The sequence below is a fragment of the Athene noctua genome, chromosome 1 (genome assembly GCF_965140245.1).
Source record: "Athene noctua chromosome 1, bAthNoc1.hap1.1, whole genome shotgun sequence".
Taxonomy (NCBI): domain Eukaryota; kingdom Metazoa; phylum Chordata; class Aves; order Strigiformes; family Strigidae; genus Athene; species Athene noctua.
In genome coordinates, this window is record NC_134037.1 from 173,566,044 (window position 1) to 173,593,727 (window position 27,684).

Below are 27,684 nucleotides of genomic sequence, written 5' to 3' on the forward strand. Positions count from 1 at the left end.
GGATAAAAATTACCCAGTTAAAAGCAATTACAGATCATCAGAGAGGAATCTGGCTTCTGAAGCCAGAAAGCAGTTACGGACATATAACTGTAGGCCAGCATTGTTATTCCAGCAGTATGTAATCAAAGCACTTGTTTGTTCAGAGGAATCTTACTGTATGGTGGAGTTATTGACTGAATAGACTGTCTAAAAAATGGCTTCAGTCTTAGTTTTGGTTGGTTAAGAGTTTTGGTTTTTCCTGAGACTGTGGGGGAAGACTATAGAGGTTGTGAAAAGGCTTATCAGGGTAGAAAAGAAAAGACATAATAGGAACTGCAGAAAGCAGAGAGAGTGAGTTCTAATGAGAAAAAGAGAAGGGAAAAGGAAAAACCTTCCTACAGTGAGGTTTTACCTTTTTTTTTCAGATAAATTTAAAAAGCATAAAAATATTCAATGTTCACATTCAATGTAATTAAATTATATTAAAAGAAAAACAGAACAAGTAAAACAATAAATGGACTGACAAAAATGTCACTTATAGTCATGTCTTTATTATGACAGAAACGAAATTTCATCTACATAGTACTAAAATAAGGACTGTCATTACTGGTTCAGAATGGACAGAGAAAAGCTACCACACTAGGACGGAAATGTTTCAGAGTTAAATGTCTCTACATCTATAATTTTATTCCTTGGGATTTTCATTAAATTGAGAAAGTAAATAAGAACACAAAAAACCCCAGTTAAATCTTTGTCTTTTCCATTTGTAAACTTCTGCTTGTAAGTTAATAATTTCTAAATAAAGTTACACAAGAGTCAGTGCTGCATTAAATTCCTTTGCATGTCTCATTCAAATGTCTAAATTCTTTGCAGCTAATAGTATATTGAACAAACGTAATTTCATTTGCTTTTTACGGGTGAACTGATTATTTGACACAATTTGTCAAAAAGCTTAAATAAACTTATTTCTGCCTTCAGATTGCTTTTCAAATCCTGGCCATCCTAATGTATCGTGGTGGATTGACCCTGGCTGGATGCCAGGTGCCCACCAAAGTTGCTCTATCACTCCTCTTCCTCAGCTGGATAGGGGAGAGAATAATATAATGAAAAGTTCATGGGTCAAGATGAAGAGAGGGAGATCACTCAGCAATTACCATCACAGGCAAAACAGACTTGACTTGGGGGAAAAAAAAAAAAAATTATCAGAGTGGAATAATGAGAAATAAATCCAAATCTTAAAAAGCACCTTCCCCCCACCCTTTCTTTCTTCCTGGGCTCAGCAGTGCCCTCCTCCCCCACCAGCAGTTCAGGGGTGCAGGGGTGTTGGGTTACAGTCAGTTCATCACCCGTTGTCTCTGCCACTCCTTCCTCCTCATGGGGAGGACTCCTCACACTCTTCACCTGCTCCATCATCGGGTTCCTCCCATGGGAGACAAGTCCTCCATGAACTTCTCCAATGTGAGCCCTTCCCATGGGGTGGAGTTCACAAACTGCTCCAGCGTGGGTCCCTCCCACGGGGTGCAGTCCTTCAGGAACAGGCTGCTCCAGTGTGGGTCCCTCCCACGGGGTGCAGTCCTTCAGGAACAGGCTGCTCCAGTGTGGGTCCCCCGTAAGGTCACAAGTCCTGACAGCAAACCTGCTCCCTCCATGGGGCCACAGGTCCTTCCAGGAGCCTTCTCCAGCACAGGCTTCCCACAGGGTCACAGCCTCCTTCAGGTGCACCCACCTGCTCTGGTGTGAGATCCTCCCCAGGCTCCAGATAGGTATCTGCTCTACCCTTAACCTCCATGGGCTGCAGGGGCACAGCCTTGGCCTTGGCTTTGGGCAGTGTGGGTCTGTCTTGGAGCCAGCTGGCGTTGGCTCTGTCAGACATAGGGGAAACTTCTAGCAACTTCTCACAGAAGCCACCCCTGTAGCCCCGCTGCTACCAAAACCTGGCTGTGCAAATCCACTACATGTATTAACCCTGTTTGTCATGTGAGCAATGGGATTGCTCACCTAATTCTGATGGCTTCCGTTTGATTTTGTGATTAGGGGATGGGCAAGTGACCATTCCTATTGTCATATACTGGTGGTGTTGGGTTTAGTTATATTTTCTTTTGCTTTCTGTAATCCTTGAAAATAAATTTCAATCTCAGAAATGTTTATAAAAAATCGTATAAAAATGTGCCATTTGCTCTTGTAGCATTAAAGGAAATAGCATCTTCGTTGTTGGTTTTACTGAAAGTAGAATCAAGTCCATTCTTATTTCTGAAATGGTACGCATGGTTTAAAGATGCTCTTTTACTGATTCTTAAAAGCATTTTATACTAATAATGTGGACCTTTCATAGAGATCACTTGTAAGCTTTATGAGTTATAAGACTGGTTTTACTTTTTTTTTTTGTCTTGTGGAATCCTTTCTTAAGCCCTTCATAGTTAAGTCTTTCATAAATAGATTTTTTTTGAGAGAATGCTCATTTTTTCCCGTATTTGCCTAACTTGAAGGCCATATGTCAGCTTGTCACTGTGATAACAATAGCTTGTAAGTTAGACATTCAGAAAGGGTTTCTGATGAAGTAAGTTAAAGTTTTGTAATTGCCAATTAAACTGCCACTATACAGATGCTGCAAATTCAGGTTTGGAGGCTGGCTTCAAACTGTGTTGGAAATCTTGCCTTTGCTTCTCTCCTATTATTACTCTTTGTTTCAAAAACAGTTGCATTGCACTCCCCTTCAGCAGTGATCTTTATCTTTCTTAATGTCTTAATTCTCCAAGATCTCTTCTGTCCTTAGAATTTCCCAGTTCTCTGCTCTTAGAAACAAATGAGCAATAAGGCAAGCCTAAACAGAAATAAATTATTTACTTGTGAAAAAAAAAAAAAAAGAAAGAAAAAAGGAAGAAGTGATAAAATACAGATAGCTGTGAAAATAAGGTGGCAAATTTAAGATTTTATGGCATTCGATAATAACAAAAACATTTCTCAAAATGTGACATTATCTGGAGGTTAAAGGTTATTTTTCACATTTGAAGCTGTGCATTTTAACAACTCTACCACAATATTTATGCTACAGAGTTTGTTGCATTCATTTGTGAACTGATATGCAGAAAAGGTATGGTTAAAGTTTGCACTAATATGAAGTATGTTAAATGGCAACAGTCAGTGCAGGCCAGTTACAGTTTTCTTGGAAACACAGAATATCATAGCTTTAATTCCACCACCTCCTGCAGGGCTGCAGCTTGGGGCTTTGTCCACTGGGAAGAAAGAACCCTCCCTCTGCTCGTGGGAGGATCTTAATCTGTGAAGTGGATAGATCTGGGAATTGAGCAAAGCTATTTTCAAAGATTTTAGTTTCATGTGAGACCTTAACAGATTGACAGTGGTAAATAGGGTATCCAGCTTTGCAAAGAGAGGGCTAGTAACAACAGATTTAAGAAGAAAACTGCATGTAATGTTATTGGAATTACTTCAGTAAAATTTATGACCATTACCAAGTGCACTGTATGATAGTGTGGGTTATTTTAACACACATGCAGTGATGGTTTCCTTGAACGCATGCATATGCTGTGATCCTTCATGTCAGTATAACTCTTAACCTTCACTATATACCATTCTACAGTCTCTGTAAATATGTGGTATATATATATTTTTTTTTTAAATTATAAACACCTTTTTCTCTCATATAGATTAAACTGTGGAAACAAGAGAATGTGTCTTCCGATTTAAATTAGGAGGAGTTTCATATCATGCTTTACCAGTATAGGCTATATATAACTTAGGTTTTGTTATCATGTCACTTGAATTTCACTCACAGATTAGAAAGCATAAATATATAGACTTTGACCAGACAGATCCTCTCACAAGTCATATTACACTATTATAGGAGTTTTGCCATTATCTTCAATGAATATAGTATCAATTCTATCAGCAGTTGTTTCCATTTGAACTGTTACTTGCCTAGAGTCATTTTATTATCTTTCAGCGTGCTATATACGTGTCTTCTCCAGGGAGAAAAAGAGGCTTTTGTGCAAAATCGGAGCTGTAGTTGTACACAAAGAAGTGTCAGATAACAGGGAGCATTAAGCACTGATCGTATGGATGCTCCCAAGCTTGAGCAGCTGCTGGGATATAGAAGATTCTGCAGAAATCATTGAGACTGAGAGGCCATCTTCAAAAGGTTCATTGGACAAGAACAATAAATAAAAGTTTGTTTAATCCATCCAGTCAGTAATCTCATGAAATGAAGCTTTTCTTTTCATGTTGTATCAGCACTTGTTTGAGAAAGTAGTCTTAATACATATTGAAACAGAGTATTACACTCTTGAGATTGCCAGTTGTAAGAATATGGATGAAACAAGCAAATAACGTGAATAGATCACAATGTAATGAAACTGTCCCTACTGACATCATCTTACTGGTTTCACCTTGTGCAGCTAAAAAGAAAACCAAACAGGTGATCTGTTTGGGGAAGTATCTGGATTAAGGATTATTTAGAGTGAATAGATTTATCACTGTTGGTGTAACTCTAACTTTCAGAGAGCAGAAAATGAGAGAGCAGAAAATATAAAAGAGATACAGGATTAATACAACTGCTGCTGCATGTGGAATCCTTTATTGTGCATTACTAGCCTATAGTGTCCCCCAGAAGATTTTTGTCTTACCTTCCACCTTCTCCTGTGCTTTTCTATATTAATCTTCCTCCATGCATTCCTCCTTTCAGTCTTCCCAAGATTCCTCCTCCTTTGCATGCAAACTCACTTGGAAAAAAGAAACCTTACAAAAATCATATTTATACATCTCTTTAGAGGATTATTCTGCGTTGTCTATCTTAGTATGAGCAGAATTGTCTCAGGAGATACATATTTCTCTTCATTTCTGATTGAGGAAGGCTGATTTAGCTGTCTTACTTTAGGACTCCTGAGTTAGGATGGATAAATCTCACTCACACAGTCTCCCCTGTATACCTTTTTGCATGGTACTACATATGTAGCAGTGTACTCAGTCTAAGTAACTCTTCAGCTCTTCTTACTTATAAACATCATTAGATAAAATTGAGAGGTTTACTACATATGTATGAAAACTCTATTTTCACTGCATTTGGGGTAGCAACATGGGTTTTGAAGTGTGAATTGAAATGATAAAAGAGCATGAAGATACTCAACAACAAAGTAAGGAGACAAGAAAGAGAAAACAGTGAGAAAGACAGGAATGAAAATTGAAGTCTTTTGAATACTGATGGAATGATAATCCCAGAGGAGTCAGAGGGCAATATGAGTGGAAGAGAGATGAAGATGGTGAAAGAAAAAACTTCAAAATGGTAATCAGCTAGAAGTAGGGCAACACTGAATGAAGCCTCTGTTTCTCTTAGAAGTAACCTGTATAAAATACAGGTCTGGGCTATGAGCTTCTTACTTGCAGTGATGAACAGATCCCCAAACTAATGCTAGTAAAGGCACTGGAGATTCACAAAGCTGGGGGAAAGGAGCAATAAAATTAGTATGATAAAGCATCAATGAAAGTGAGAAAATATAACTAGACCTATAAAAGAATAATCTTCACTGGTGATGCTCAACTGCTACAGGAAATTGCAAGCATATGTTCTGGGCAGCTATAAAATAAAACATTTCTTGTATGACATTCTACTTACAGTTCCCTAAGTCACCACAGATACATTCCCCTTGGCACAGGAACTGTGTATGTTACCTGACCTTTCAGAAACAAATGACATTTCCAGTGCAACATGAATTTATTAATTTATTTTTAGTTTAATGAGAGAAAAAAATTATAAAGAGAGAAAAAGAAAAGAAAAAAAACCACATTCAAATCTTGTTAAGAGACGATAGGACTTTACCTTAGGGATGGATTATGAAACATTAATAAAAGCATTTTTAAATGAAGTACAATGAAGAATATATTTTAAAATGTTTAGAAATATTTTTAAACAAAGTAGAAATGAGTCAGTTCTATTTCAAAAATGCAAAAAATATAATGAAGAGCAATGACAGTAGTTTAGCAGAGAAGTAAAAGAAAAAAAAAGGCCACAGCAAGGTGTCATTTTTTATGTCATTACAGTTGTATGTTAAGGAGACCTAACTATGGTACGCTTGATGTTGCTTTCCATGCACTTCCAGAAGTGAAGAGACAATGCCTAAAAGAAACACATCTATCAACCAACTGTGTTAGGGTAGGAACAGTATATGGGCAGAGCCTAAAAAGACTAATGTTTCAGCATCAACAGTATCATAATTCATGTTTCAGCCTTTACATTTATATAATACATAGAATGTATATACATGTATTTAGACTGAGGATAACAAAATAATCAGATAACAGAAGCTCTGCAGGAAAAATGAAGGGGAGGGGTGAGGGCAATGTCAATGTAGCCTTGCAAAACTTTTCTCTACCTCTGAGATGCCTGTGTACTATTTTAAGAACCATCACAAGAGTGTAAATGTGTTCTAATATGATGTACCCAAAATCTAAATTCGCCACTTTTTTTATTAAGTGATGAGAGATGTTAATGGCCTCAAGACAAGTTTTGCAGATCAGTGCCCTGTGCTGCCCTGCTGCAAGTTGCTTTTCTATAAGCATTTGACAGAGAAAATTTAATCCCCAGCTCATTTTTCATAAAGATTTCTCACTGGACTGATCTTTTCTATTGTTTCCTGTCCCAATCCAGATGCCTTCACTCATGCAAAACAGTAAATTTTTCCATGAGTGTCAGTGACATCTATAAGACTTCCTGTGGACTAAGATGCTACTTAGTATGAATGTGACTGAAAAAATAAGAATACACCCCTTGAGACTCACTTGAGGTAGAAATGGGAGAGAAAAAAGTATCAAGTTTGTGCAGCTGGTCACAGAAAGCACAGAAGCAAGTTATTTTACATTTGATATTTTAAAGTAATGTACCTTACAACTTTTTCCCTTTATTTAAGTTGTTGAAAACTTCTTGATTTAAAATAGTTGAGGAATTATCTGTAGAACTGATCAGACTGTCTAGGGAGGAAAAATGTGGAACTGAGCTTCTATCAAATCACATGTGTTTCCACCTGCCTTCAGTGGAGGAGAGCATCATCATTAAAGATTTGCAGAAAATACGGGAGCTGCTTATGAGTGTAACATTTTACAATTCTGGAAACATTATGAACTTTATGTGTGAAGTAGTACATATCTTCAGTTTTAGGAATAATTTGTATTAGACTGTATTCCTTTCCCCCTCCCACTACAATAATCTGAAATTCCTGTTTGGGAACTAGGATTTCCCCTAAATTTGGAAAACTGGGACTTATGCTTGAAGGAATTCCCCTCCTGTTCCTCTCAAGATTTGAAAAATAGTTTTTTCCTATTCCCAACAGAATGAAGAGCATACATCTTCATATAGAGACTGCTTATGATATTTAGCATAAATAACATGGAAAGCACATGGCAGAATTTTTTTCTTATAAAGAACACTCATCATAGTTTATAATCCAGAACCCTCCAAATACCTTGTATTTTTAGCACAATTAAATCAGATCTAATACTACTGACATAGCAGAAATTTATATATTCATAGTAGGAGAAGAGAGGACTAACCATCATTTCGGATTTGTCCCTGTTTACTGATTTCCTAAGACTTCTGTTCCTCAGTTTTAACTGCAGTTGCTCACTTAACCCTTCATTGTAGGTCACCATTATTCTTGTTAATTTCTTCAGGCTCTCTGCAACTGATCCACGTGTCTCTTGGTTATGGTGCTTACAGATGATCCCAGTATACCACCACAGCCCACTTGGAGTGGAGTCTAGTGAGGGATATCAATGGGTATTTGTATACTTGAAGCTAATGTAAATCATGCATTGAAAACTTTTTAACTGGTGCAGTTCTGTGAATAAATAGTTGCTAACTATCATAATTTGTAAAATTACTTTCTTGGTATACTATAAAATTATGCAAGGAATAGCAGAAAAATAGTTCAGATAGATTGATTAAATTGCATACAAAAAGCAACATGAAAAGAGAATTAAGGCTGGGAAGTCAAGAAATTGAAACCTTTGTGAATAAAATACTCAAAAATAGAGGACTGCACAGCAGTTTCTTGTACTTTTAAAAGGCCGAGTCCATGCTCAGCTCATATCAGTTTCATAAAATATTTTATACCTAACAAAAGTGCATGAACATAAATGAGCAACATACAGTGACATGAAAGCCAGTTTCTTTGCAAAACCCCAACCAGGATGTGTGCTGGCTTGTACAGGAACAGTGGGGATGTTAAATGCTAGGCCTCTTTGACAGAATATCTTTTATCCAAAACAAGTAATGTTTTTGAAGATAACTCCTTTCTAAAGATGTTCTTAAGATTTTACTGGGTTTACAACTGTTCTATTCCTTCTGAATTTGAATGCTTTTGTTATTTAAACCATAAGACCTAACTTACTTTCCTTAGGCACGAGATACACAAAGCCTGTAGTTCACTGATTTGGGTTTATAAAACAAAAGCCTAAGAAGCAATGGCTGGTTATTCACAGTAGACATTAAGTCAAGGAGATTGTTCTTTTATTTACTGTTTTCTAAGGCTTTGTGCTCAGGGCTTTAAGATGTTTCCCAAGTTTTTATTACATTTTACTCTCTTGTTTCATCTGAAGATTAAAAAAAGCAGCCAATGTACAATGCACATATCTTACTAGACTTTAGGATTTCTTTTTTTTTTTTTTACTGAAAGGAGAATTGCATGAAGTCACACAGATTTCACTCTACTGAAGTACACAGTCCTACCATGACCCAGAAATGCTGGACTTTGCACTTAGTCTTTATAACAGCTATAAATGCACGCAAATAACATTTATCTATTTTTTTCTTTCATGTGGAAAATAAGCATACATCATGCTAATTTTTATACTCTCAAAATATTTCAGATTACAGAACTTTGCACCAGGAAACTAATTGTCCTTTGCTGTGTTCTCAACTCAGTAAATATCAAGACTTAAAACTGAAGTTCAGCAGCTGAAAACAATGACTATCAATTACATTTTCTCAAGCTTCTCCTCATTAACAGCACAACATGTGCTTATTTAAATCCATCTTTATCTGCTAATTTGCAGGGGATGGTGATTGGTTGAATTCAGTAGCTATTAGGGGTACAGTAGAGCAGATCATCTTGTTTATTGAAAGAACAGCCTAGTATTACTTTGGCAGGTCTGGGTCAGTGAGAGAAAAGAAAGAAGCTTTTCAGCTCCTGGGAGGAGAATTGCTGGGTAACATTAAAGAGGGTCTTGTAGAAGCCAGTTTCCTTTGATATGCAGTCAAATTGGGTGTGATTGGAGTCAAGGTCAGGAGGCTGTGGAAATATTATGAATATGGTGAGGGAATTAAAGTATTGTTATTTTAATAAGTATTGTATATATGCATGCTTATTAATACAGAAAATTGCCCTTCTCTCTTCATGAGAACAGTCTTTCATGAAGTAAATTTTGAAAAAGATTGTGTGTCATTTTGATGCTGTACTAAATATAGCCCTTTAGATGAGATTCTTCCTTTTTTTCTTGACATTTTTCTTCAGAATCCCCAGCACATTCAGCCATTCAACAATGGTCTTAACTCTATATTTTGGGATTTGTTTGGTTTTGTTTTGTTTTTTTTTTTTTAAAGAGTGGCCTTATTTCTACAGTCTCTTGTTAACAAGTAGTGAAAGTTGTTGCTTCATGCATTCATATAATTTACCTGCATTTGGGGCAGCATAATTATGTAATTAGTGTCTATATATTATGCTGTATGTGCTCTTAGATGCCCTTACAAAAAGGACATTATTTTGACCTCAGATGATTTTATGCTGGTTTTATGTTTCAAATGAATATTAATTTAAATAAATTAAGCCCAAATGTAAATGTCTGACTTCACTGAGACAGTTGATATCTATTTGACCTCCTTCTATCAATGATCTTAAAAGAGAAAGTGAAGTAATTTGACAAAATAGAACTTGAAACCTGTTCCTCCTCCCCTATTTGAAGTTGTGTTCTTGGTGGATTGAAAGATGTTCTTACATTTGGTATATTTTAATCAGGAGTGAGAACATTCAAAGAAATCTGATGAGGAAAAAAAATCTCATTTTCTTTTAAGGAAAAAAAACCAAAATACTTTTCACTTTATGTTGGGATTCTAGCACTTGGCCAGCATGTCAGTAGACCTAGCAATGGTGAATTAGGGAGAGGGAGAATTGAAATGTTTTTTACTATATTAATAATCATGTATCAAAATAGCATGTGGCACTCTAAGTCTTTTGAATGACAGAATGATTTGGCTTAGAAACAGGAGTAGTAGAAACTGCTGTTTGTTTTCATGAGCATCAAAGACAATAAGATCTTTTTTCCTAGAAAGACTAGAAGTTGACTTAGAAATTGCAGACATGTAACAAAATGTGCAGAGCAAACATTGAAAGAAAAAAACCAAACAATTGCCTTACTTTTTTTGTCAAATTAAGGTATTTCTAAAGAGATCCACCTAGAAACAAGCCAGGGTGGAGCCCAAATGGTATAACAGACAAAGATATGTGCTATACAATTGTATAAACTTCTCATTTGCTAGTTTCATGTTTTCAACTACCTTGACTTTTTAAATTGTGTTGTCACGGGTGTCACATGCAGAGTTGTTTTGGTTTGGGAGTTGGGGAGGTTTTTAAGTGAATGCATATAAATAACCACCCCATCAACAGAAAGGGTTTTGATTCATTGTTCTGCACAGTTTCTTCTGAAGCACTTGCATCTCTTCCTAGACTTTTAGGAGAAAATCAACAGTTATTTTGAATTATGGCAACTTGATCATACTCCAAAAGGCCAAGGGACGCGAACTTAACCCCTGTCTCTGTAATAAGCTTCTTTATTTCCTTATGTATCAAATATTCTGGAAAAAAAAAATGTAAATATTACAAATATGATTGCAGTTTAAAAATTAGAATGAGAAGAAAATGATTACATCTTTTTACAGGAAATAGTCTTGCAAGATAGTAATGCTTTCCAGCAGCAAGAGCTGAGTGTATAATGCATCTTTTTAGCCATTTCACTAGCATGGCAGAAGGCGAACCAAATAGTGCTATAGTACAGAAAAGATGTTTTTGTTATGGTGTAATTTAGGAAGAACTGTAGGTGTTTGTGCTTTTCTGTTCAAGAGGGTACATTTGCACATTTACCACTCATATTGTCTGGGAAAGACAAATGCAATTGCATGCTATATATCTCTTTAAGAAGCACTGCAGGAGACAGTATTTGATTATATCAAGAAGGGAGATGCATAATTAGTGCTTAATAGATACTTAACATGGTCTTTTTGTATGCTTTGTGAAAGGGTGTGTCCAAATAGAGGACTGTGATAGAGAAGTATAGTGACTTATAACTCAGGTATGATTCTGGAGTTAGAGTTTGGAACCCACAGAAATCTCTTTCTGAATTGCCTGGGTGCTAACAAGGGTGGAGGCATTCATGTATTCACCTGTAACATTCCCCACTTGCCTGATGTTTTTTCACTACACATGATCACTAGCTTCAACAGCCATTTGTCTTTGACCATTTAAGATTCACAAGTAGGACTTTTATGAATAAATTCCTTGCTAAGTTTGTTGAATGTGAATTCTTTAAGTGTGCTGAGCACAAACAGGCATTCAACCAGCCGCTTTCACCCATATATCACTGGAGCCACAGAGTATGTTTTAGCCTGATGGTCAGGGATCAGCTGGCTGTGAAGGACGGACCCCAGAGGTAGTTACTGAACTTTTTCAGTTGAACATCAAAACTACAGGGAAGACTAGGGCAGGATTAAGACACAGTGCTAGACCTATGCTGAGTATTATGTTATCCCAGTATGGAATTTCTACATCCAAGAATACAGGATTTATGGATTGAGAGAGACCAGTTTTATAGCTCTTTGAGGCCACTCATTATTTACAGGCACAATTTTAACAACATGATGGGTTGTGCCTCTTTCCTCCATCACATCTTTCTGAATAGCTCAGCAACTCCAGCACACCTTAATAGCTGGTGTTGGGTACTTTTTGAAAACATGGAAAATACTGAGAATCAAATAACTTAATTTTCTCTTTGATCTAGTCCTGTTTTGCAGTGTAGACATAAACACAAAATAATGCTTTAGATGTAATAAAAATGTTCTCGGGTAAAACCCAGAAAATTTTTTTTTAAAGAGAGAATTTAATAGTAGACCTAAGTCAAATCCTCATTCTGATTTCACTGGAACTGTTGTAACAACTGTTTTCAAGGTTGAACCCCTATATTAGGTAAGGTACTTACAAACTATTTCTAACAACTGCATGACAGAGCTTTGCTTTTGTTACTGTCATAATTTGTTTATCTGAACCTGATTATATATTCAGTTACATGGCTGCATCCAAGTGATGCAAAACAGAACTTGTTTCATCAAATGTTTTCAAAGTCTTTAAAGGAGAGGAACTTTAAATTACAGTGTTTTTATTTGTTCATTTGCTTAGCAGAAGCTGTTTGTGTTCCATGTCAATATCACTTAAAATCAGCATAGGTTTTTTAATATTACCATCTTTAGCTTCAAGTATAATATTACTTCACTACTGTGGCTCCTTCATTTGTTATGTCTGAAAGAAACTAAATGTTATGTAAAACAGTGGATTAAATAAATAATGAAAATGTATGTATCATCAGTGAAGAAAAGCAACAGTTCAAGTATCCTGATTACAGAAAATCCTGATGGGTTTTTTTAAGTAAAAATCAGATATAAAACCAAATTCTCATATTTTGAATCAGAAAAAGAAATAGCTGACTTTAGAAATCCACCTATTGATTTTTTTTCTTTAGTGACATTACTTGTGGAGAAATACCATAGAGCTTTACCTAAAAGACACCCAATCCATAATCCCATCTTGTGTGTTATGTACGAGTAATAGTACCTTTAAAATTATTAGTTTTTGCATATTAGCCTGGCTAAACTGATACTAGTAGGAGGAAACTAATGAAGTCAGAAGACTTTTTTTTTTCCTTTGGCTATTGAGATATGGTAAGGGGTTGTATTTGCAATATTTCATTAACACTATATAAGTTCCATTTAGAGCAAGGAAAATGAATGCTTGAATCAGGTTGAAAATTCTGCTGTTTTCTTCACATGCAGATCCAGTTTTTCACAAAATCATTTTGTTCTAAGGAAGACTGCACTTGGTTTGGAGAACAGCATACAAAAATACATAGGATACTGTTTGTGCTTGTATTGAAGGAACCTGTTTCAGTTGACTTGGAAGAAAACAAAATTTTATATCTGGAAATTTCCTGTGGCTTGTTTTTGAAAATGAATTTCTAAAAAACGTTTTACATGCCAATGAGAATTTTTTTCAAGAATCACAAATCAGTTATGAAGACAGGTGGATGTGATTCTCCGGATAGTTAGGTTGTAAGCCACAAACTCAAGTCCAACTCTGATTTTACTGGATCAGAGACACATTCTTCTGTAACTTAGTAATCAAGTAATCATTGTTCAAGTGGAGTTTTTTATCGTTCACAATAACCCCAGTTATTGTGGGTTCAAGTTCTGTTATTTTATCGTTTACATCTTAGTTTTGGTAAAATTTATAGAGATTGACTGCAGTAATCTTCCTCACTCTAGCATTAACAGGAAGTTCATCTTTTGGCACTTAAAAGGTGTATGCCGATACACCAATAAGTGGTATTTACGGGCAGCTAAATGGAATAACTTTTGTGTTCTCAGGTGGTACTTCCTGGAAAATTGTCAATATTTCCCAATGTTTTGTTCATCTCTGTATTGACAAAATCTACCTCTAGATATACTTCTAGTGGTATTTCCTAGCTCACATCCCATGCTGTTCAGTTTGAAAGTTTACCCTGAAGTGTATAAGGTATTTTATTTTGCTGAATGTGCATATATGGCTAAAAATCTCAGTTTAATAATCTTGTGCAGCTCAAAGCTCACCTGGATATTTTGAAGTGATTGAAATTCTAAGTTTTAGCACACTTTAAGACGTTGTATGGGCTGTGAGCTGGCAGCGGTCAGACATACCAAAGGGTTCCCATACTTTACTCTGACCACAAGCTGGTTGTTGTCATTCACATGATATGAAGTGCTGCTCCCCTCTGTGTAGCTGTAGAGCTCTCATTCTCTTTAGAGGTTTTCCATCCTAGTTAATGTACTGAAAAGCAAGTACTAATATAGAGGAGACTTACATTTCTTTACTAAACAATAATGTTCTCGTTACAAAATAGGTATGTTATGAGGTTTACTTTAAGAGGATTCCAAAGAGTGTATATAATTCATTAACATTTTTTTCCAGCATTTTAAAAATTTGTTTTAGGTATGTTTAAATTATATTCCTATTCTTTGTTGAAAGACCATTTTTTGATTAAAAATATCACATTAGTTTATGCTTCTGTACTTAAGCTAATGACCAGAGCAGCTGTATCATTGTTTTCTGTGCACTTATAAACTTCCCTAGCTTTTTTCTATGGGGTGATTTAGGTGTGAACCCAAGCCCAAAGCCAGTCCCTAATATGAAGCATTGAATTGTTCTTTCTCCAGCATTCTTCTACCCAGTTTCAGAAGTTTGGCCTTCTCCTGGGCTTAGTTTTGTCTAACTAAGCAATCAGCAAGATTAAACAGAAAAAGCACAGACCATAGGACTGAGCCAGCATGTGCCTGCCTTAAACCTACCAGTATAAATGTTGCTCTGTGAACAATTCTGGGTTCAAGAAAACAGTAGAAATAAGAACAGAGGCTACATGGTGATACGTTAATAGCTGAGCTACGTGAGGAGATGCTGGTCAACAGGGACTAACAAAAATCACATTGATCATGTCTGTGTATAGGAAGCCAGAAGAGAAAAGAAGGCATAGAAATGGAGAAAGCTGCAGGAAAAGCATCTGAAAAAAGGCTTGAGGAGAGAAAGGAAGGGGAATTTTTGGTCATAGTGTCAGTTTTGAAACTGTAAGCAAACAAATCATCTCCTGACATTAAATTTCTACTGTGTGTAGTGAAACAAGATCTTGGGGGCTAGAGATTATTTGGCAAACACAGCCATATCAAAGAGCTAGTCAATTCTATCATTTTTGCCTTCTAACTGAATCACGCCCAGTTACTGGCATGATTTGTTTCTTTCTACCACCCGCAAAAAAATTCCCTGGAAGTTTTAAAATGTGGATTGTTCTTTCCTTGTGCAACCTGTTTGTTACATGTTGTGAGATACATAAGTGGGGCAATAAAACCAGACCAATCACTTTTCCCTTTTGCTTTGCTACTGTTGATACAACACTTTTTCTTACAGACAATATTTAAGTGAATCTGCTTTCTATCAGTTATTCTACTTAATACATTTCTAAAATATTCTATCATTACTTTCAAACATTTTTCCCTGCTTTACCTAATCCTATTCTTAGGCCTTAATGATGGTATCCTTTTAGTGTACAGGCTATAAAGCTGCTGATAGATGTCATTCGTACAATATGGAATCTTACAGCAACCACGTCCTTTTGGCTGCTTGTTAGATACCTTACTGGGATTTTCAAGGGTAAAGATAAAACCAATCTTAAACTAGCATCTGTGTTTTCATGCAGTACACCAACACAACCAGCATGTTCATCAAAGGAATTTTCCAAGGAAGGAAGGGTGGAGGGGCTAGAATTTGATTGATTAAAAGAACAGAGAAATGTTTCTAACAGATGCTCTTTGGTTACTCTTGTTTCAGCACTTGGCTAAAGTATGGTTATCATGTCCTCATTGAAAGAGATTAGTTTTCACATGCTGATTTATAATAGCATACTCTCAAAAAGAACTTTCAAGGTAGTTCCATAAAAGTACTAACACAGAGGAATGCTTCTGACTTCAGTATTGGCAAGTAACAGTCATATTCTCTTCAGGTACAAAAAGTCAGGCCATTTTGCTATATCTTTATTTAGCAGCCTTTATTTTCAACCTGTTGTAGCATCAATTAAAGTCAGGTGGGGGGGAAACACCAAAAAAACCAAACCTTTCTTTGACTCCTTTCTTTTGGATAAAACACATTAAATATCAGTTAATCCCTGAGGGGTAACTACTGTTGCAGGAGCCTGCTTAATTTTATACAGAACTTCTCTAATGAAAAGAGTATCCAACTATAATTGCTGCTTGTTTAGAGTAATTTTTTTCCTCCTCTCTTAACAGGTGGCCATTGATGAGCGCATCAGGCAACTGCATGAAGCTCACAGGGACTTTGGCCCTACTTCCCAACATTTTCTTACTAGTGAGTAATTGCCCATTTTTCTTGCTCAGCTTGCATACACAGTTAACTGATATTTTTGTAGCCATGTGGTGGTTATTGTTGCTATGAGTTTCTATTTTAGACTGTATTATAATGTTTTTAAATTTTCATTACTGGGGGTAGAAGACTGTTAAATAAAATCATGCAGTCCAAGGTAAAAGGAAAATATGTGCCAGTATCAAGTCTGTACATACATCTGTGAATGCAAGGCTGGTCTTCATTGTTTAAGGCTCCTTTTTAGGACTATTGAATTAAAATTTATTAAAAATTGTAAGATTTTCTGATTATTGTAACCCAGAAATAATTCAAGAAAATTTAAATTTGGTTTATCTGCTCAAAGAAATAGTCAGCTCAAAAGAAAGGGCAAAATAAGACCTGCAGGAAAAATACTTTGCAGGATTCGATCACTTAGCAGAGCAGTGAGAGGATCAAAACCATAGTGGGAAAGTTGGCAGAAGGATGGCAGTTAAGTAAACTTTTTACAACTCTGCATAAAATATAATTGCCTGTAATATTCCCACTCCACCTCCACATGCACTCTTATCAAGGATGTTTTGAAGTACACTGAAAGACAACTTGGAACACCTTCAAAGCTCCCAGGCAGTGACTAAAGTGAAGCTTCTTAAAGGCCATGTCTTTTCCATTGTACTTCAATTAAGGAAAGTAAACAATAAAACTTTATTTAAGATATTATATCAGCAAAACAGAACACAGTCACAGGATAATGGTCCCCTATATGCAGAGGGACAAGCTATCCAGACATCAGAAATAGATGTTACTGTTATTGCACAGCTATGTTCACAGTGGGGTAGGGAACAAACTTTTCTTCAGCTGATACTGCATTGTAATTTTAATTTGTTAATCATTTTTACACTGGAAATCTCAATGGGGAACAGAAAATTCTCAGTGGGATGAACTGCAAATTCAAAGCCAGAGTCAGTGTTGTGCCATATAAGCATAATGCATGCTCGCAGTTGTTCAACACTGCACCTTATTTTATCAAATTATGATCCTGTGAAGTAGCAAGCCCTTTTTTTGTTATTTATACTGCTTTTTCAAAACCTCTTTTAAGCAACTCTTAAGCACTGGGAATAACTCGTCAGCTCAATACATACAGCTGCAAATCAGACTTGTCAAGATTGAACGCGTGAGAGTTGTTACGGGTATACGACATGAATGCAGTGTGTAAGCAGATGCCTGTTTTTCTGCTGACACAAAGTGTATTCCTGGTGAAAGAATAAATTTTAAGGGTAGATTAAGCAAGACTATATGGCAATCTAGAAGACACTGGAGTGACCTGAACTAGGTCATTGTCCTCTGTGCCAGTGCTGAGTGCACCCAGGCAACTTATGTGACAGTTACATCCTAGACTTATTCTGCCTGTATTACTGATAAACTAGACCAATCTAGAAGTTGCTCAGTGTTATGAGAGTCACCTCTTTTAGCCCACCCACCATTAGTGAGACAATACATTATTCTTCTGTTTACTAACCAGAACCAGCAAAGAGTAGAAATCATTCTGTATACTTCTCGTGACTTGAGCATCACTTTAGGAAAAGGAGACAGGTGAAAACATGTTGACTTTGGAAATAGCCAAATCACTGAGGAAAATGGATATGTGTATTTGTTCTCTCTTTTAGATGTGTGTAAATACATATTCTTACATGTGCATGCAAAAAGTAGGTTTTTGAAGCACTGAAAATATCTACAGAATCCTTCCCAAGTATTCAGTCACTGAAAATTGCCAATTTATCTATCAGTCCCATCTTTCATAACGATCAAATTCCAGAAGTATCAAGCTCCTTAGTATCATGCACTACTACTACATGCGAGGAAAATACCACGCTTTTACAAGGTTTTCATGTACTACCTCTGCACTCCTACACTGACAGAAGCATATCTGTTGGAGAGGTAACACTGCAGGAGGGAGAGTGCCAGAGCCTTGACGTCTAGCACTAGTCTTGTTTCTATATCTGTACTTTTGGGGATGAACAAGTCAAACTTAAGCATTGCTAAACAGAATTCTGCAGGTCAAATGAAGGTGAATTCAATGGCTTGTAAGTGATCTTTCAGTGCATGGCAAACAGAGGCCAAGCTGGATCAGTCTAGCTGTGGCAACAACAGTGAATAGATGAATCACAATAATTCTGCTTTCTGGTTTTATTTTATAAGCTCAACTCTCAGAGCATTTTTATCCAAGGAGCTGAGAGAGACATAAGATCAATGTAAATTGTAATAAGTAATAAAGAAAATAAACAATTAATTGGTTATTTCGTACCAAATTTATATGCCAGTAATAATTAGCTAATCATCTCAAACTCAGCATCAACCGTTCTTCTACTGTACATGGTTGCTCACTTGGAGGTACGACTGATAATCTTCAGCTCCCAACAGTGTTTATATACCTATATAAAAAATTATCCTTTGAGTTGATCTAACTTTAGTAGTTCTACTAAAAGGGTGGTACTGTAGTCAAGTTCACATTAAATCAGTGATTGAATTGCATTTCTCTCCTATCTGGAAGAAATAAATATGAACTGATAATCTGTGTTAATGTTTGTTATGTGTTTGTTATTATTTTATATAAAGAAATTACAGCGTCATCTGTCTGTTTCTGCTTGGTTGGAAGTGAAGTCACATAGGGCTGTTGAAAACCTAGCACAGAAATAATGGGGGAGTGATGCAGGGCCTCGTATTTGTCATGCCCTGTGCAGGCAAGGAATCAAGTGGTAGTCCCTGTTTCCAAGCACTTGCAGCCTGTTCTAAGAGCTATTGTTATAGCTGTTTGAGAGAGATGGGAAAGAAGGTGTGAGCTAGAAAGATAAGGAGTGAAAAAAGGGGAAAAAAAGTCTCATCCTTTGTAGCATTTTTTAAATTTAGGAACAATAATTTTTCTCCATTGTCCTTTCATGCAGTTCGATCTTCTCTTTCCATTCTTTCTTCTTCTAAATGATCAAGTGACAGTGTTTATATATACTGTGGCACAGGATAATTCAAATGTCTCCTAGTTGTGAGGTTAAAAAAGTAATGACAAAGGAGCTAGTACACACTTGTCTCTTTATAGCAAGGCTTTGGGCTGCCTGCAGATATAAAGGCCTCTCATCAAAACTGGCACTTACTTTTCTGCTAGCACATGACCTTGACCCTCTCCAGGTCTCTTACACTTTTTGCTGTGTTGTCTTCCCTCAGTCCTTGATCTTCTGATCAGTCCTTCATGCTTCCCTAAACTCATTTCACTCTGTCAGTCTCCACGGAGTCCTAGCTCCTCCTCAGTTTATTCCTTGCCAAGGAGAGAGGCTCCCAACGTTCACAGCAATAGCTGAGAAATGTATTACATGTGCCAGACATTATATCATGAATCCACAGAGCAAGTTTCTTGGTTTTGAAGATTTTGCTGTTTAATTAGAACGATGTAAATTGGGGTAGTAAAAAAAAAAAAAAATCTCCTTTCTTTTAAAGAGAAACTGGTAAATATTTAGCAAGGTAATTAAAGTTGGTGATCCTTTCAAGGATGATGATGCTTATTTTGGAAGTGTGAAAAAGAGTACCTGCAAATTTCAAACATAATGCCAGATCCAGGGTTTTCAGTGACTTCTCTGGAATAATTTTACTTTTTTGACTTCTTTATTTTTCTCTGTGATGCTGTCTCTTACAAAGAATGGGATTAATTCTCTCTTGTTGGAGGACCCACCTATATTTGTCACAACAGTTATTACTTTTTTTTGAAATGCAATAAATGAGAGGTAGGATTGATGTCAGATTGTTTTTAATATCTTTTTCTGTGCTAGCCAGCCTCCCATCAATCCTATTTTTAATGTGATAGCTCATTCACATGCATTACTTGTGATCGCCAGAAAATAGAAGGTATTACATCTTTTAAAAGCGTAAGCAAACCTTGTAATTTACTGTCCAGCTCCGGTATGAGCAATCTGTTAGTATGTACAGCATGTCAATGAAGTGACTACATGAAATACTTCTCAGATATAACTGGAAATTACTTACAAGCATGACTGGAAGATCCCAGGTGTGATTCCCAAGCTCATAGAAGCTGTTATCAAGTGAAGAACCTGGAAATAGGAGGAATAGAAAGAACATTTAGGTTTGCAAGTTGATTAACATCTAGCTAACATTTTGTGATTTGTATTTCTCAGGCTACAAGCTTCTGCTGCCTAGATATATCAGTACCAGATGTAAATCTGCATACTTAAATATGTTCTAGGAACTATATTTTAACTTGAGTTATCTACCTGTTTCTATAAATTCTGGACTTCCAAGCAGGAACACAGTGACTTCAATATGAAATGAAGCAGTCATGGCAGCTTTCATTCAGAAACAGAAAGGTTACCAACTCTGAAGCCAACAGTTTGTATTGCAAGCTGCTGCATTTTGCAAGCTGCTGCATTTTATGTCAGACAATTGTTGCTTAAAAATAAAAAATATTATCACAGGTATGGGCTATGTAACTTAGGTCTCTCCTTCTCAGGATAAGCTTAGAGCTGCTAAGGTTCAGATCTGGATTTTTTTTCTTCTTTATGTGCCTTTGTGATTTTCCTTCAGTTATTTAGGCCACTGTTCTGAAAAATTGGAGATGTGGGTCTGGGTGAGTGCTTAGATTATTATACAAGGCAAAGATCGGTGAAGACCTTTCTTGCACAGGCAGGCATATTTAAAAGGGCAAGTCCTGCTAATTAAGACAGCTGCCTCTAAAACTGACAGGGCCCTGGGAATCTTAAGACACTTTACCCATCCACCTGATAGATTTTTTTCCAGTGCTAACAGCTATATCTTTGTCTTATTGTCTTCCAGATACCACTTTTGACATGTAGACATTGAAGACCATGTCCAATCATCCATGTCTTTTGGATATATGATTTAATATTTTTAGATATCACATTGAATGTTTTGAATAAAAAAATATTACCAGGTAGTAAGATAAAGATAGAGGATAAGTGGTTACAAAAGAATTGGCCTAACTCTGAGAACTCTCTGGAAGCAAAGGGATTTTGTTATTGTATTTAAATATGGTCATATTAGCTACAGCAGCCTGGGTGCTAGAAAACATTTTTTTCTACTTATAAATAAAAAAATGACTGCATGTGCTTCTGAAAAAGGAAAAAAGTATTAAAATACCAACAAAAAGAAGTTCACTTCAACAGGTCTTGATGTTATCATTATGAATCTGTAGCAGCTCTGGGCACCAATTCAACATCAAGACTTGTGTGATGGGTAAATCGGGTTTAAAGTTAGGATAAAATATCTTCTGTCCATTTGTGTGTTGTTTAGAGGTTTTTAAGATAACTATAACACTGGCATATTTTGAGACAATCTCCTTATTCTCATATTTGGAATAAAATTACTAGAATTAATTTTACAGTGAAAGTATGTCATCAGGTCATATGATCACCAGTCCTTCTCTTGCAGGCTTTAATTTTTCCATTGTATTTTCTTCTCTAGAAAACCACAGAGAATCTCTCCATTAAACTTAATATGTTTGATTCACAACGAAATAGGATTTATGGAATTCCAGCTTTATACCTATGTTTTCCTTTTTCCTGCACTTTTATGCTAAATGACCGTTTCAACTATAATGCATTGGGGTACAAATTTCTGAACAAAATGATATCGTCAGTTTTCAAATTATTATGTTCTCCCCCTCTCTTCACATGGAAGCAAGCAAGTTTTCCTTGCAATTAATATCTTGTCTTTGTGAAAAAAGGTTTCCAATAAAAAATACCTTAGAATAGTAGTTAAAAATAATTCATTCTAAATCACTCTTGTGTTCTTGGTTTTCAGTTGTCATCAATTTAAAAATGCTGTATAGTATTTATTTTGAAGCAGAAGGTTTTCTAGGGGGACTGGTCAGGAAAACTGCTGTCTTTTTTTAATAGCAGCCTAATGAATTTCTGTATTTTATTCTTATTTGGTAGATAATCCTATGTTCTGCAATGCTAAATAATTTGCAAGCAATCAAATGTTATCTTTTACTCTTAATGACTACCAGACTCAAAAGATGGGGGTTATTGCCTATTATACTTTTGTCCACTGTCTCAATTGGTATGTTGCTAAGAAATATCTTCCCCCCAATATTTTATAATCTTTTTGGAGTAATGTTGAATGTGTGCAGCCTAAATGAAAACTACTTCATTTTTTACACTGCCAAGTTTAACTCTGATGCATTTAACCATGCACCCATGTTGTCCTAAGGATGTTGTGTTCAGTTTAGGATATTCCTTTGCACTCCGACTCCAGGATTGTGGTACAATAGGTAAATTCTATATTAAAATTTTTCTGCTATGTTTTGTTATGTGACATGGAATATTTACCAAATATTTATTTTTCTATTTATCTAATTCTATTAGCATAAAAATCTCCAATTTGATTAGGTCATTTTATGACCTCATTTGATGAGACAGTTTGAGATTTTTATTCTTAAGATCATGAGTGCAACAGAAGTTAGCAGTACGAAGTACCTGTAACTTGGGATATGTGGACTGATACAGACTATATCACTTAGCTGTATTTCAAGAAGTATTTCTTTATTAAACAAGTAGATGCTTGTATTTTTGCCATTTTACAGTAGTGTGACATTTAAGAAAATGAGCATTAGATGAATTTTATACTTCGCATTACAAGTGGCATTTGGAAACTTCTAAAAACACTATTCATGATTAAAGGTGTGCATTATTTAGGTTGTATCATATAATGTTGACCCTAGACTGCAGGTGAGAAATCTTAAGTTGGCTGTAAAGATTCCATCAGGCAACACAGGATGGAAAGGCCTCTCTTACAACTCTTGTAAAATGACCATCACTGTAATTGTCCCTGATCACATGCTGATTTTTTTTATGATTAATTATCCCTTCTTCAAATTGGTCACAAGCATTCTGCAAATGGTATATTCAGTAACTGTCTGCGTCTGGGCTGCAGCGACAGACGGTGCTGCTAGCGTTGCAGGGAAGTAGTGTTTGCTTGGGTTTAAGAACAGCAGAACCCAACCTGAGAAAGAGCTCTCTATCTCTGAAATGCCCACAAATCCATCCACGTGTGAAGCACCATGAGCTGGGGCTTGGAGCAGAATAGACCCCATGCTGTCTAGTCCTTATGAAAGACAGGATTTGCTTGATGTTTCTGCCCTGTAACTTCTAAACTGTGCGCTCAATGTATTCTGACATCAGTTTCTCAACCGCACAATGCAACATTAGACCTCAGTGCTACACACTGTGATCAGATTATTCTTTGGTCTCACCTAGTACAATAGTACACATAATTTAGAAATCAATTCTCTATAAACCGGTGTGGGGGGAGGGAATTGTAATTTACAGATGTATAGTGACATTTGTTGCAAAGGATCTCAAAGAACTCACAGATTATGCAGACACTTTCTGTTGTGCCACTGTCATGCAGCCATATGTATTGGAGATGGCATTCTGCCAGCGTATATCATGAACGGGTATGGAGGGGATACATTGCTTTAGCATATTCTCTTAGATGAGAAGCATAAGCTCTTTATGGTCTGTCGAGCAATAGTTTCTCATTTATAATGGTCTCATTTGAAAATAATTGGAATAGTAGTCAATGCATCTTTGAAAGGTTAAGGTACCTCACACAGATGTGAACTTCTGATTCTTGGGGAATCAGTCTTTCCAGACGCAAAGCTTGTCTCATCATTTCATCCTCCCTGTCTGCCTTTGTCTGAAGCCACCAATTCCATACCTTGCTGCAGTGAAAATAATTGCTGTGAAGACAAACCTTCTGTGAATAAATTCCTGGCTCTATGTTTGCATAAAGACATTAATGATGATAATGCTAGATAGAGGCATGTAAGGCATGCAGGTAGAATTCCTAGGACAAACCAGTGAATTATTAGCATTATTAAAATCTGAACATGATTAAGTGCCTTGCTGAGTTACAGCTACTACGACCACCAAGCAGGTATCGCAGGTCTTGATAGTTAAAGCTGAACTCATTTTTATGTTCACAATCATGATGCTGAAATGCATATACAATAAATTTCTAAGAAAAAAATAATTGAGAAAATAGATGTAACAGTGTATGGGCACTAGGCAGTGCTACTTTGTGGTTTCTGTCCTAAAACTGTTTCCCGACACTGTAACCCCTAGTGACATACAAAGAAAATCTTTTGACTCATATTTAGAACAGAAAATGTATATTCATGCCATTATAGAGTGACTAGAAGTGTGTGCTGACTATGTAAATAAGGACCACTAAGAATAGCTTAAATGTGGACATACTAAGTTTATTCTTTAAATAGCTGGAGGAGAAATAGTTTGCTATTTGTAAACATACATGTATTTTTCATTGTGTTTGTAATGCTAAAGTGAAATATTAGATTATTTTTTGTAATATCAACACAGATAAAATTATACCATTGTCCTATTTAATATTTCATTCAGGTCCTTGCATAGATTAAAACACTGCTGAAGTTCAGAGAGCCAGCATGCTACCATTTTTTTTATACATTCTGCAAACAAGGATGTAGACTTACTATCAAGAACCATGTTCACTTAAGCTGAATAGGCAAAGCAAGGCTTGGATGTTAGCAAAACAACAGAAAGAAATAAAACTCCCAAATTAGGTAACCATTAAAATGTATATCAATGCAAATGAAGTATAGGGAAATTTAAATTCACTTTTAAAATGCCCCATATTTTGTGGTAGTATTTAACTTCAGTCAACAGCATTGCAAGTAGCTGGCTGTATGGTAATGGGTTCTTATGCTGTGCAAGCTAGAACAATAAAACACTTTTGAATTACACTTAGCAAACAGGAAAATGTCTGCTTCTTGAGTGCTGTAGCACACAGGGATACTAGAGTGTCATATAAGAAAACCTTTGCTGGCAAGAGTTTTAGATGGGCTAATAAAATGGTCTTAACCAGAAATTAAATATATGTCCATTACCTGCACTAGGTTTATAATGGATAGTAAACCTGTACCGGTAACCAGAGATAAGAAACAGCTGTTCCAAGCTTCTGCCAAAAATTAAATTATTATTCTCTTAGCATAGCTGTAAAAAGTACCATGTGTTTTGTCAACTCAAATTTATGCAAGGCTAGAATCATCCAGAAAACCAAAAGTGTATTATAGACAGCTTCACTGCAGTCTCTTGAAGGAACACTAAATCCAATTATGCAGAACATCACAGAATTGTTTGTTATTCTTAAAGCACTTAGTTTCTCATGAAAGCAAAGTATTTGTTCCTCTTCTAATGTATCAAGAAACTATTGTATGTGAGATTATGTGATAATAAGTTATGACTGCGAAGCTCTTACCCAGATTAATTCAGAAGCAACAGAAGAAATACACTTTCCAAAAAATATGCAGCAATCTCTTCTGTATTTAGGTATTGAATTGAAAACAAATTTTAAAGTGGAAGAACTGTAGTTTGGTGGTATTCCAGTGGGAAATATTAATGATTGTTTTAATGATTGTAATAATGATGTAAGAAGGTAAATTTTTAGTTAATACTGAAGGGTTATTTTCAAAAATTATAATTTAGTATAATCTTATATGAATTAGTCCTCAGATAATACAAACTTCCATGGGTAAGAAACCTTACTGTCACTGAGTAGGAATTTTAAAACTGTTTGATGGACGACATATTAACACACAGTTTAGTATTATGGAATAAAAACATATAAAGAAATCAACAAGTAATTAATAGTGTAAAATGAAACTGTAATCTATGTTTAACTCCTTGGTTTCAGTTTCCATCCCCCTTCTAGATGATGGAGAACATTGGATCAGTCACCAAAATTACATTTACAGAAGTTTATGTTCTCACCAGTAGAAAAAATATTTAAGCATCAAGGTTAAGAGTTTTATATGAATCTAAAACCAGAGTTAAAAGTAGGACATTTTCCCTTATTTTAACATAGTTAACATAAAAGCATTACACGTTACTCTTTTTTTGATAATTTTTGCATTCCTATAAATTATGTAACAGATTTTATCTTTACATCATTTGAGACTATAGCACTACAGAAACTGAGAAGCTGCGTGCATATTGCAGCTACAGCTTGTGCTACTGAAAAGAGCCAGCTTAATGCATGGCAACCTTGGCCTTCACAGCCCTTCAGCTACACAGCCTATGAATATTGAACAAAACGACAGTGCCTCTACCAAGGTGGAGTATTTGATCATATATAAATTATAAGTGTATCTGAGTATTTGTACTTGTATATGAAAATGCACAGAGTCCTATGCTCTCCTATGTGTAGGTCATGATACAGACTTCAGTGACATTGCAGCATGCTATTTTTCTATGAGCTCTAACACTGTAATTCAAATTCTGTTTCCTGCACATTTTGAAAGTTACCTGTTTTCATGGTTCATACCTTTGAAATTTAATTTCACCCTTTTAAAAAAAAAGCAGATCTGTACAAGTTATAGGAAAGCAATACACTCAGCTACAGATGGTTAGTTGGGGGTTGAAGATAACAGCAGGCCGTACAAAGATGCCGTGTTAGGCTTTTCATAAATCCTTGGCCACCAGCAACCTAAAACAGGATTATCATATTCGTATTTCTTCCAAACATATTCCTTCCTTTCCCTATCTTCTCAGCATCGTCTCAAATGTATGTGAAACCCATTGTCCCACTTGCCAGCCTGTACCCTCTTCCGAGTTGCTTTTCCTTCTCCTTTTCAGACCATCTAGAATGTCTCTAACTTCCTCCACTGTTGCTCTCTGATTTATGTCCCTTCTGTGGGGTCCCTAACCACCTTCCAGCCCTGCTTCAAAATTCATGTGTGTGTGACTACCAAAATAGCAAGATTTCTCTATTCAGCCATTTTTATAAGAAAGTTTCATCTCTTTCCTCCAATTCTTGCCTGTGCGCCAGTACGTGGGTGTTGATTAATTTGGTAAGAGATGAATCCCCTTGCATTCCAGCTGGTCCTCAGAGATTAGAGGAGCTAGGGATGGCTGGACTTATCTCTTAATAGGTATGCCGATTAGGGCCAGAACTATAGGCCTGACACCAGATGCACGGACAGCCCATAGGCTGTAGGTCCAGTTGCATTCAAGAGAAGTGGTCAGGTTCACTAATAGTATGGTTTATTCTTATGCAACATCTACAGATTCTTTGAGATTGCCTGTGATAAATGCACAAACTGTAGGTTGGCTATATAGCACTACACAAAAGAAAAACAATTGCAATCACACCTACATAATTCCCGGGTAATCACTCAGCGCAGCCAAGGGCTAGGACTCAAATCTTACCAAAAGGCACCCCTTCGGGGGGGGGGGGGGGGGGGGGGGGCAAGGAGCACAAATCCATCAATCTGTCCCTCTGATTTGGTGTTGAATTATCGTTCCTCTGAGTCAGACACAAACTCAGAGTAGTATTTATCTTAGTATGTATGTGTGAGTGGGTGGGACTGTAGTCAAGCCATTATCTTTTGAGTAATGACACAGCACATTCTTTGGTGTGAGGGGTGCAGCTGGTTTTTGTGGGA

The 27,684-nt window shown here is 36.2% G+C and overlaps 1 protein-coding gene across 9 annotated transcripts in view; it reads left to right on the forward strand.

The window, feature by feature from the left end:
* The window catches only part of DMD (dystrophin), a 1,208,865-nt gene that overhangs the window by 1,065,484 nt on the left and 115,697 nt on the right, over positions 1–27,684 (forward strand). For all 9 annotated transcript variants that reach the window (XM_074905425.1, XM_074905436.1, XM_074905445.1 and 6 more), the window contains one exon: positions 16,112–16,190. In XM_074905425.1, coding sequence (XP_074761526.1) covers positions 16,112–16,190 — 79 coding nt within the window. The remainder of the gene's footprint in view (positions 1–16,111; positions 16,191–27,684) is intronic.